The sequence below is a fragment of the Sus scrofa genome, chromosome 10 (genome assembly GCF_054392235.1).
Source record: "Sus scrofa isolate SSC_HxYL_T2T_F1_AM1 chromosome 10, Sscrofa_HxYL_maternal_Yorkshire_Landrace_v2.0, whole genome shotgun sequence".
Classification (NCBI taxonomy): domain Eukaryota; kingdom Metazoa; phylum Chordata; class Mammalia; order Artiodactyla; family Suidae; genus Sus; species Sus scrofa.
In genome coordinates, this window is record NC_139392.1 from 19,219,686 (window position 1) to 19,232,220 (window position 12,535).

The following is a 12,535-nucleotide window of genomic DNA, read 5'->3' on the forward strand; positions in this document are numbered from 1 at the left end:
AAAAAGAACATATATATACACACACGTAATATATATACACATTTATCAAATCACTTTGATACACACCTGAAACTAATACATTATAAATTAACTAAACTTCAATTAAAAAATTTTGAAAAGAGCATAGGATCCTCTCTAGAAAAATTAATTCTTTACAACCCAAACCTAAGAATTCATTAGGAAAATATTTTACGTAGTTATACATCTTTCCTTTACAGAATCTCTAACATATCAACGTGGCTGTTTTAGGTTAAGAGATGCATGTGCATACATAACAAGTGCTGAAAAACACATTCAAATCACACACACTAGAATATAAGAAAAAGATCATCTAGACCCAAACTAGGTTAAATATATACAAATAATTGGAGGAATACGAGGAAAAAAATATAGTGGTTTTAGCATATGTGATCAAAAAAGATCAATTCTACATACATTTACAGTGTAAGGGGTAAACCAAATAAAGCCCATGGGATTACAAAAGGAGGCTTTCCAGAAGTTCAGCTCTCTGCCCACATCTCTCCCGCCTTCTACGGCACTTTCTCCCAGGGAGGTGGACGCTCCAATCTGATCAGTCGGCTTTTACAACGTGATCATGCTCCCCTCCCCATGGGTAGGAAGCAACAGCACTTGATTTCAGCAGGTCTGTTCTTTCCTTCCTCTGCTCCTGTCTGCCCAGCCATTGCTATGAGTATGGTATTAGGCATTAAGCAAAAACTAGAGTCAGATTTGTTGGGAAGATAGGAGGTACTAGTTATACTTTTTATCAAAGTATGAGATGATAACCAGCTGCTCCCAGAGAGGCTGAATTTTGATTCTCATTGTCACACATCTAGGACAGGGAATAGATAATGGATGCTTCAGCAGACAAAGATGAGACACTCTTCAGAGTCTTCTAATCAAACTCCCTTGAAATATTTTAATATTTAATTTTTTTGTCTGTTTAGGGCCATCCCATGGCATAGGGAGGTTCCCAGGCTGAGAGCTGAATTGGAACTGGAGCTGCCGGCCTACACTACAGCCACGCCAGATCCAAGCCGCATCTGCGACCTACACCACAGCTCATGGAAACGCTGGTATTTTACCCCACCGAGGGAGGCCAGGGATCAAACCTGCATCCTCACAGATACTAGTCAGATTCGTTTCTGCTGAGCCACAATGGGAACTCCTAATTTTTTTATTTTTGGTCTATTTTGGGCCACATCTGTGGCATGTGCAAGTTCCCAGGCTAGGGGTCAAATCGGAGCTGCAACTGCCAGCCTACACCACAGCAATGCTGGATCCTAGCCACCATCTGCAACCTACACTGCAGCTCACAGCCATGCCAGATCCTTCACCCACTGAGCAGGGCCAGGAACTGAACCCTGTGTCCTCATGGATAATAATCAGGTTTGTTACTGCTGAGCCACAACAGGAATTCCAAAACATCATTTTTTAATTTAAAGAACTATTAGCACTTGAATCTGGTTGCAAAGCCTGTGCTTCTTCTCTACACCACCAATATCTTTCCCTCTCCATGAGTTTTCAAGCTGCAGAGGAGATACTGTAGTAATACTCTACCACTACAGAAAATAAGCATTTATCCGATCCAGGTGACACAGAGCCAGTTAGGACAATTCTCAACACAGCTGCCATAACCAGTAGCTTTTCTTTCTATCCTAGTACCCATTTGTCCAAAAGTGAACAAAGAAGGAAATACACTCTATGAATTATGAGAAGGGTGTACTTATCTCAGAATCTGAACTTCCATGATTCTTTTTATAACTGATACAAATAAAGGATATACAATTCACTCTTGAACAACATGGGTTTCAGCTGTGTAGATCCACTTAAGTGTGGATTTTTTTCCAATAGTAAGTAGCACAGTACTACATCATCTGCTGTTGGTCGAATCCTCAAAAGCAGAATCACAGACACAAAGGAACCATGGATATGGAGAAACTGCCGCTTCAGAGAAACCACAGATATGGACGAACTGGGGGCAGAGAGGGCCGACTATGGTGGGCTCACCAAGCCTCGGTGCTGTTCAAGGGTCAGCGGTAGTTTCGAGTCCCTTATCTTAAGGAAGTGACAGTAAAATTTCACCCTTTGAACCAAGTTATTCGGATCATTTTAAAATAGTGATACAAATGTTCTTTTTCTGCACTCTTTATTTCAAACTATTTTATGCTACTTCATTTTAAATGAAATAAAAAATCACAATGGAAATAAGGTCAAATAAGACAATGGACCCTCCAAAATTCAAAATACCTGGAGACATAGTTTCAATGTCTCTCAGTCTCAGTTCAGTATCCTACAATTCTCTATTCTAGGAGACTGCTTCAAAAATATGTCGTTGTTTATATATCTTCTTTTTTTTTTTTTTTTTTTTTGTCTTTTCAGGGCTGAATCTGCGGCATATGGAAGTTCTCGGGGTAGGGGTCGAATTGGAGCTGCAGCTGCCAGCCTACACCACAGCCACGCCAGATCAGAGCCACGTCTGCGACCTACACTGCAGCTCACGGCAACATCAAGTATTAACCTACTGAGCAAAGCCAGGGATCAAACCTGTGTCCTCATGGATCCTAGTCGAGTTCTTTACTGCTGAGCCACAACAGGAACTCCCTGTTTATGTATCTTTACGTGGATAAAGTGAAATACTAGCTAACAATAATAGGTAGTATTCATTGAGCACTTAGTATGTACCCACTTTACATACACTCCCAACAATGTTTTAAAATTGACAACTCTGTAAAGACCACTGTTACCTCCCTTCTATAGAAGAAGGGACTAAAGGACAGAAGGATTAAGAAACTTTCCCCACAAATACGTACATGGTAGATCCAGGACTTGAATTCAAGCAGCATGACAACAAAACCTCACTTTCCAAGAGTATTCTTTCCATAATAGTAAAATTCTACTGATTTTTCCAAGAGTGCTCTAATGTAAAATGAAATTAACTAATAATATTCCAGCACTGTGTACATGCAATTATTTGACAAACTATTTTGAGGGACAGAGTATAATCATAAGAGAGACTATTTGTATAATTTTGTTTCTAATATAGCTTGGTTATGAGTATAACAATTGTAGAGATTGTAGAAGCTCAAGATAGATATGAATCAATAAAAAGAAAGACTGTACACTGAAGTTGCATAGTTTGTAAAGTCATTATATGCTTGAATAAGATAGTTAACTTTTCTAAACATCAGATAACTGAACTGTCAAGTGTGATAATAGCAGTACCCACGTGTGATTCCTATGAGGATTAAATGAGATAAATATATATAAAAGTACTGCTCAGAGCCTAGCACAAAATAAGCATATATAAATGCCTGTACGTGGTAATTAATGGAAGTGATAAACTCTAAGATAATCAACACTAGTAACTGAAAATAGGAAAATGTATTATGCTTTTATAATCATTTATAAAACTTAATAGAAAAAGTGCTATCTGCCATATATTTCCATGTTTATATCTTTCAGAATACTTGTCACTCTTTTTTTTTTTTGACTTTTTTACTTAGGGCTGCACCCGTGGCATATGGAGTTTCCCAGGTTAGGGGTCTAATCAGAGCTGTTGCTGCTGGCCTACTCCAGAGCCACAGCAAAGCCAGATCTGAGTCGTGTCTGCGACCCCCACCACAGCTCACGGCAACACTGGATCCTTAAGCCACTGAGCGAGGCCAGGGATCGAACCCGCAACCTCATGGTTCCTAGTCAGATGTTTCCGCTGTGCTTTGGACAGGAACTCCAACATACTTGTCACCCTTCAAAGTTCTTCTGGCAAATTTCCATATTCATTTCCAAAATTCTTACATCTATCCGTAACAGTATTTCTAGTTATTGTTATAAACTCCCCATTTTCAACCTCTAACTGCTTAAATACCATCTTATTCTTAATCGTTATTAAGCAGAGTTTTAGGAATTCTAGACTGAAACAGGGTAAAGCTGATAAAGGTTGGTTCTTGAATGAGGTACTTCATTACTCAAAGGATAAGATTAATCAAGATCTGAATTTAAATTTATGAGGATATTCAAATTTCAAATTAATTGTGTACATGTGTATATACATGAGCCAAAGCAGCTTTCTTGAGTAAGTGGGCAAAGCTAGTGCTCTTCTCTTTGCAGTGACTGAGGAACAAGGGCGGGGGCAGTTCAGGTGACTCCAAAGAGAAGAGGGGTACAGTTCAACTAACAACTAGAGGGTAAGTCTTCAAGCAAGACACGTAGGGTTCTCAGACATCTAGCCAAGATCAAGCACAGAATATTATTCTAATGAGAACAGGAATTTCAGATAGTGACAGGATAATTAAGTTGTGACTGCAGAGCTCTCCAAGTTCACATGGTTAAATTAGCATACAGAAATAAAAGAGGATTTGAACTCAGGCAGTCTAACTTTACAGAATTCTTAATCACTGCCTATTACCAAATTACATGGATAATTACCTTAGGAATTAGTGTTTTCCTACCTGAAGATTAATTTAAAATCTATTATAACAATATATTCTAACATCAAAAATGGCATGTTCATCTATGTGGAACACCTGTATCTTTAGATTAATCTCAAATATCATTTTTTTATATAAGGGAGTTGTTTTTCAATTTTCTATAGCAATGAAAAATATAATTTACAATTCCAATAAATACATAAATTGGTGCTTATTATTCTGGAGCACTGAGGAAGGAAAAATCTGTTTCCCTGATTGGCCCAGAAGCAGCCGTTAAAATAAAAAGCTGTAATTTCCAAGACTGTTCGCTTTCCTGCTGACATTAGTGAGGCCGGGGCACCAAGCAGGAAGCACACCAGAGCCATTTCGGCTTCTGCTTTTAGGAGAACACAGGATGCCAAATGGCAAAGGACCAAGTCATTATGGAAAACATTTTATTTCCAAGTTTCTAAAATAGATTTAAAAACAATAAGGGGAAAATGAAAATTATAAAGTCTTATGATAGCACATCAGTCACCACTTCCTAACAAGCCCTATCAGCATTCAGAGCTAATTGCTGAAACACTAAAATAAAAGTCATGTTGTAATTATTTGCTTTTCAACAACAGGTTTAAGATTCACCTGAATAAAAACCATCCACCACATTGACATAATGGCATATTCTAAGATAATCGGCTGATGATTTTTTCCAAATGTCAGTTGTTAACATATTTATTCCACACACATAAATGCTGTGCTAAATAGAAAAATGAGTGCTTCTTTTCTACCTTTCTTTTATGATGGGTTGTAGAAGCATCCATCTCTTCCTCTCCTATATTATCAATTTGTGAAGTTGGACTACAATTCATTCTCTCCTCCTCTTGCCTCTGAAGTCTGTCTGCTACAGCCTGGATAGCTTCTGTCCATTCTTCCCTATAAAAACAAGGGGAAAAATCCCATTAATAAAAGCATGGTAAATGATTCAAATTTTTTTTTTAATTTTTTTTTTTTTATTTTTATTTTTGTCTTTTTGCCATTTCTTGGGCCGCTCCTGCGGCATATGGAGGTTCCCAGGCTTGGGGTCGAATCGGAGCTGTAGCTGCCAGCCTACGCCAGAGCCACAGCAACGCAGGATCAGAGCCGCGTCTGTGACCTACACCACAGCTCACGGCAACACCAGAACCTTGACCCACTGAGCAAGGGCAGGGATCGAACCCGCAACCTCATGGTTCCTAGTCAGATTCGTTAACCACTGCGCCACGACGGGAACGCCCTCAATATTTTTTAAAATATAAAATCAATGTAAAGTCCATTCCAGAACAATACCCATGTTTACTCCAAGATGAAGTTAATCCTAAGAGCATTTTACATTACAGGCCTAAAGTCTGTAGTAACATTTATTTGGAAGTACATTTAACAGAAAAAAAAATTTAGGAGTTCCCGTCGTGGCTCAGTGGTTAATGAATCTGACTAGGAACTATGAGGTTGTGGGTTTGATCCCTGGCCTTGCTCAGTGCGTTAAGGATCCGGCGTTGCTGTGAGCTGTGATATAGGTTGCAGACACAGCTCGGATCCCGCATTGCTGTGGCTGTGGTGTAGGCTGGTGGCTACAGCTCCGATGAGACCCCTAGCCTGGGAACCTCCATATGCCGCAGGGGCGGCCCTAGAAAAGGCAAAAAGACAAAAAAAAAAAAAAAAAAAGAAAGAAAGAAAGAAAAAGAAAGGAAAAGATTATAAGAAAACTGAATAAAGATTCTTTAAAAGAACAGTTAAATGTTAACTCTCTGGGCTTATCAGACACAACCCAGAATAGATTTACAAGGAGATCCTGCTGAATAGCATTTATAACTATGTCTAGATACTCATGTTGCAACAGAAGAAAGGGTGGGGGAAAAAACTGTAATTGCAATGTATACATGTAAGGGTAACCTGACCCCCTTGCTGTACAGTGGGAAAATTAAAAAAAAAAAAAATTTAACTCTCTGTATACATCTTATCTGTAAAGTATATTGACCCCCAAAAGTTTGTTGCACTCTGTCAATGTTGTATTAGCCACTGTAGATCCGTCACTGACACACTCCGTTTCTTTACTATGGTCCAAAAGAAGTTCTAAGAAAAAGTTGTTAAGCCAAAACCTTTCACTGTTCCCATATGATAGGGGAGTTTCTTAAGGAAACAAAAACAAACAAACAATAGGCATATCATGTACTGAAGTCTCAGGAGCAGCAGCAGCAAGTGTTTATTTTTTTGACAATGGTGCTATCAGAAGAAGGATCATTTGTTTCCACATACATTTTAAAATCAGTTTGTAGATTTCTTAAAACAAAGTCTGTCACAACTGGGAGTGAAACTGCATTAAATCTATAGATCAAGCTAGAGGATATTGCCACCTTAATAAATGAAGTCTTCCAATCCATGAAAACAGTATATAGATTTCCATTTATTTAGGCCTTTAATTTCCCAACACAGGGTGTTTTTAATTTTCTGTGAAACTGTCTTGCAAAATCTGTAACTGAACTTATTTTTAAAGTTTCTTTCATGCTATTATGGAGATTTAAAATTTGTTTTAATTTTCTATTTTTTCTGCTAGTACTTAGAAAAAAAATTGCTTTTTCTATGTTGATCATGTATCTTATAGCCTTACTAAATTCATTTATTAGTTCTAGTAGCTTCTGTTTTTCTGGATTTTCTACACATGCAACCATGTCGTCTACAAACAAGAACAATTTACTTCTTCCTTTCCAATGTGCTTCCCTTTTCTTTCTTTTTCTTGCCCTATAATGCCCCTGAACAGCCCATCAGTACAATAGTAAATAAAGTGATGAGGGCGGACGTTCTACTTTGTCCTAGATCTTAAGAAAGTATCAAGCCTTTTACTTCTGAATATTATGTAAGCTATAATTTGTACATAGCCTTAATTAAGTTCCCATTCATTCCTCATCAGCTGAGTGCTTTTGTTATGAAGGAGTGTTGAATTCTCTCACATGCTTTTTTTTTCCCCTTGAAATGATCATGGAGTTTTCTTTTATTCTATTAATATAGTGAACTTAGTTGAATGATTTTTAGATGTTAATACAACTGACTTCTTGAGATAAACTCCATTTAGTCATGACACATTAAGTTTTTTACATTTTTTTTAAATTCGTCAAAATTTGGCACTAACTATAGTCAGAAGTATAGTGGGTTACAGTTTTCTTATGAAAGAACTGACCATTTTTTTTGGAATAAGGGTGACACTGACCTTATAAAACAGAAATGGAAGTGTTTACTTCTTCATTTTATGAAATGAATTGTGTAGGCTTGATTTCTTCCTTTTTTTTTTTTTTTTTTTTGGTCTTTTGGCCTTTTTAGGGCTGCACCCACGCATATGGAGGTTCCCAGGCAAGGGGTCTAATCAGAGCTGCAGCCGCCAGCCTACACCACAGCCATACAGGATCCAAGCCACGTCTGTGACCTACACCACAGCTCACAGCAACACCAGATCCTTAACCCACCAAGCGAGGCCAGGGATCGAACCTGCAACCTCATGGGTCCTAGTCGGATTCATTTCTGCTGCGCCATGATGGGAACTCCGGTATTTCTTCTTTAAATATTGGACAGAAATAAACACTGAAGCCAGCTGTTCTTTAAGTTTTCTTTGAGAAAAAATTTTTCATCTAACTCAATACTGTTCATTGATATTGAGCTGTTCAGGTTTTCCAGTGTTTTCTTGGGTCAATATTGGTAATTTGTATGTTCCCTCTTTTTACTATTTTTCCTAACAATCTACCAAGACATTTTTCAATTCTACAATTTTTTTAAAAAAAAAACCTAGTTTATGGATTATTCTTATTTTTCTGGTTTATATTTAATTGATTTCTAATTTCTATTGTTTTGTTCTTTCAGATTGCTTTTGGGTGAACTTACTCTACTTTTCTACTTTCATAAGATCAAAGCTTGGTTACTGAGTGGAAAACTTACTTCTTTCAAACACAAATAGTAAAAGCAATACATTTCCCTCTAAGCATACATTAGACTACATCCCACAAATTTGGACATGATTTATTTTCATTACCATTCAGTTAAAACTAAGTTGACCCTTGAACAACCTGTGAGTTAGGGGCAACAATCACTCATCAAGTTGAAAATCTGCATCTAACTTTACAATCCACCCTACATATCTGTGGCCTCAGACTCAACCACCCAAGCACTGTGTAGTAATGGAGCACGTATTTACTGGGGGAAAAAAAAAATTCACGGGTAAGTGGATCGGTACACTTCAAACACATTTTTTTTTTTTTTTTGTCTTTTTGTCTTTTGTCTTTGTTGTTGTTGTTGCTATTTCTTGGGCCGCTCCCGCAGCATATGGAGGTTCCCAGGCTAGGGGCCGAATCGGAGCTGTAGCCACCGGCCTACGCCAGAGCCACAGCAACGCGGGATCCAAGCCGCGTCTGCAACCTACACCACAGCTCACGGCCACGCCCGATCGTTAACCCACTGAGCAAGGGCAGGGACCGAACCCGCAACCTCATGGTTCCTAGTCAGATTCCAAACACATATTATTCAAAGGTCAGCTGTAATTTACAATGGCTCTATTTTTGAATTTTGCTTTTGATTCAATGACTGCTAAGGAGGTAGGCTATTTAATTTCCAAATACTTAGAGTTTTTCTAGTTCTCTTATTCACTTGATTTCTCTTATTCACTTGATTTTATAATTCATGATTATGTTCTGGCAAATGAACCATATGCATTTAAAAACCATGTGTATTCTGTCAATTTGGGGTACAGTATTCCATAAAATTTCAATATTTCATCAAGGTGGTTGATAGTATAATTCTATGTCTTTGCTGATTTTCTAACTACTCTATCAATTATTGAAAGAAATTTTTGTATCTCCAAATATGATTGTGGGATTGTCTACTCTTTGTTATTGCATGTATACATATTCATGATCTTGTATCATCCAGCTCGACTGATGTTTTAATTATAAGATATCTTACAAGTCTCTAGTAATATTATTTTACTTTAAAATCTAATACAGCAAATCTCCTTTTTATGCTTATTGATTGCATGAAATAACCTAGCATTGTCTTTATATTTAAAGCGCGACTTTTACAGACAACATTGAAGGAAGAACATTTCATTTTCATCAATTTTGAAACTCTGTTTTAACAGCAGTATTTTTTCTGGCCGCACTGCAGCATGTGAAAGCTCCCAGGTCGGCGGGGATCCAACCTGCACCATAGCAGCCACCCAAGCTGCTGCAGTGACAGTGCTGGATCCTTAACTTGCTATACTGCAAGGGGACTCCTAATTGTGGTTATTTAGTATATTAATATTTAATGCAATTATTTATATGGGGGCCCATGAGTCCACTATTTTTTCTGCTTATTTCGTCTTATTTTCCTCTTTTCCCTTCTACATTTGTTTTATTAGCTTAGATTTTATTAAGAATTCCGGTTTAGTTTTCCTTCAGTCTTTTCAACCATCTCTTTTTCTGCATTATTTAAAAACAATCCTTAACTTAGAGTCGACTTATAAAACATATTGGAATAAATAACTTCTGAGTCTCCCTCTCTTCAGAGAAGCTTTGTGATCATCATACTCTTGCTTTAAGTAGTTATCCTTGAAATTATAACATTAGCCCTCAACTTAGCAAAGTCTAACATGTCAATACTTGTAACTCTTTCCAGAAAATGCACTGACAGCTTTAGAAATAAACTCCATTGTCCCCTCAATCTCAATTTCTATGTTATTACTTTAGATTGTTTCACTCTCCACAAAATAAATTAAGCCAAATGAGTGATGATAATATATTTACTATTTTAATTTTTTTCATTCATTCTTACCACTCTCCTCCCATTTGGGACTCTTTTTATTCTATCTGAAGAATACTTTGCTGGTGTTTCTTTTACAGCAGGCCTACAGGTTACAAACTGTAGAAATAATTTTTCTTTGCTCTGCACTTTAAAAACTCTTAAAAAATATAAATATACATTGTGAAATGATCCATTATATCACATTTTTTTCTTTGCAGCCTCCTTATCTGGCAACCACCTGCTTTTCTCTGGGTCTATGAGTCTATTTCTGTTTAGCTTGTTCATTTGATTTCATTTTTCTTTCTTGTTTTGGTCCACACCTGCAGCATGCAGAAGTTACTGGGCTAGGGATCAAAGCCATGCCACAGCAGTAACAACATCAGACCTTAGCCACTGAGACACCAGGGAACTCCTGATTTGTTTTTTAGATTCCACATATAAGTGAAGTCATATGGTTTTTGTTCTTCTCCACCTGACCTAATTTACTTAGCATAATAATCTACATCCAGCCACGCTGTCATGGCAAGAGTTTGTTCTTTTTTATGGTTGAGTAGCATTCCATTATATTCCAAGATACTTAACACATCTTCTTTATCCACTCATCTATGGATGGACACTAAGGATGCTTCCATATCTTGGCTACCATATTGCAATGGACATAGGGGTGCACATATTCTTTTCAAATTAATATTTTTTTGGAAAAATAACCAACATGTTTATTAACATATGATCTTGCTAAATCATATGTTAATATAATTTTCAATTTCTGAGGAACCTCCACACTGTTTTCTATAGTGGCTGGAATAATACACATCCCCACCAACAGTGTACAAAAGTTCCCTTTTCTCCATCCTCATCAGCACTTGTTATTTCTTGTCTGATAATACCCCTTCTAACAGGTGTGAGGTGATAGCTATTTGTGGCTTTGATTTCCATTTTCCTGGTAGTTAGTGACACTGAACATCTTTTCATGGGTTTGTTGGCCATTTCCTTGAAAAAAGTCTATTCAGATCCTATGTCCATTTTTGAAATCAGGTTGTTTTTCTGAAATTGAGTCTTGTGAGAGTTCTTTTGTGTATGTTGGATATTAACCCCTTATCAGATATACCATTTTTAAATGTTTTTTCCCATTTAGCAAGTTGCTTTTTTGTCTTGATGGTGGTTTTACTGTGTAGAAGCTTTGTTGGATGTGTTATTTGCTTATTTCTGTTTTTGTTCCCCTTGTCTGAGGAGACGTATCAAAAAAATATTGCTAAGACTGATGTCAAAGAGCATACTGACAATGTTTTCTTTTAGTAGTTTTATGATTTCAGGTCTCACATTTAAGCATTTAATTCTGAGGTTATGTATATAATATAAGCAAGTTGTTTGGTTTCATTCCTTTGCATGAAGCTTGTCCACTTTCCCCAACATCATTTATTTAAGCACTCTTTCCTCTTCAAGTTTTTAGAACAGCTTAAAGAAGGAGAAGTGTAAGCTCTTATTTATTTATTTTTTTTTGTATTTTCTAGGACTGCACCCGTGGCATATGGAGATTCCCTGGCTAGGGGGTCAAATCAGAGCTACAGCTACCGGCCTACACCACAGCCACAGCAACACGGGATCTGAGCCACATCTGTGACCTATACCACAACTCACGGCAATGCTGGATCCCTTAACCCACTGAGCGAGGCCAGGGAAGGAACCTGAAACCTCATGGTTCCTAGGCGGATTCGTTAACCACTGCGCCACGATGGGAACTCCTGTAAGCTCTTCTTTAAATGTTTGGTAGAGTTCACCTGAGAAGCTGTCTGGCCTGGGCTTTTATTTGTTGGAAGGTTTTATTTTTAAACTTGGTCAATTCCATTACTGGTAATCAGTCAGTTCCTATTTTCTATTCCTTCCTGGTTGAGTCTTGGGAGAATGTGCATCTCTAGGAATTTATCCACTGTGTCTATGTCGTCCATTTTACTGGTGTGTAACTGTTCAGAGTAACCACCTAGGATCCTTTTTCTCTGGTTGTGGTTTGTAATGTCTCCTCTTTCATTTCAGATTTTATTATTTGGGTCCTTTTCTCTGATTTCCTTGATGAGTTTGGCTCAAGGCATTTTACTTTAGTTTACTTTTTCAAAGAACCAGCTTTTATTTCATTGATTTTTTTTTAAGTCTCTAGTTTATTTATTCTGCTCCAGTCTTTATAATTTATGTCCTACTAACTTTGGGTTTTGTTTATTCTTCTAGACTTCCTTAGATGGAAGGTTAGGGTGCTTACTTGAGATTTTTTTGTTTCCTGAGTAGGCTTCTATCAGTACAAACCTCCCTCTTAGAACTGCTTTTGCTATGTCCCT

The 12,535-nt window shown here is 37.4% G+C and overlaps 1 protein-coding gene across 14 annotated transcripts in view; it reads right to left on the reverse strand.

The window, feature by feature from the left end:
• AKT3 (AKT serine/threonine kinase 3) overlaps nt 1-12,535 on the reverse strand; it is a 301,843-nt gene that overhangs the window by 120,353 nt on the left and 168,955 nt on the right. For all 14 annotated transcript variants that reach the window (XR_002336106.2, XR_014817071.1, XM_084978745.1 and 11 more), the window contains one exon: nt 5,198-5,342. Coding sequence is in view for 12 of the 14 variants with exons in the window: in XM_084978745.1 (XP_084834871.1) it covers nt 5,198-5,342 (145 nt within the window). In the remaining 2 variants the exon portion in view is untranslated. The remainder of the gene's footprint in view (nt 1-5,197; nt 5,343-12,535) is intronic.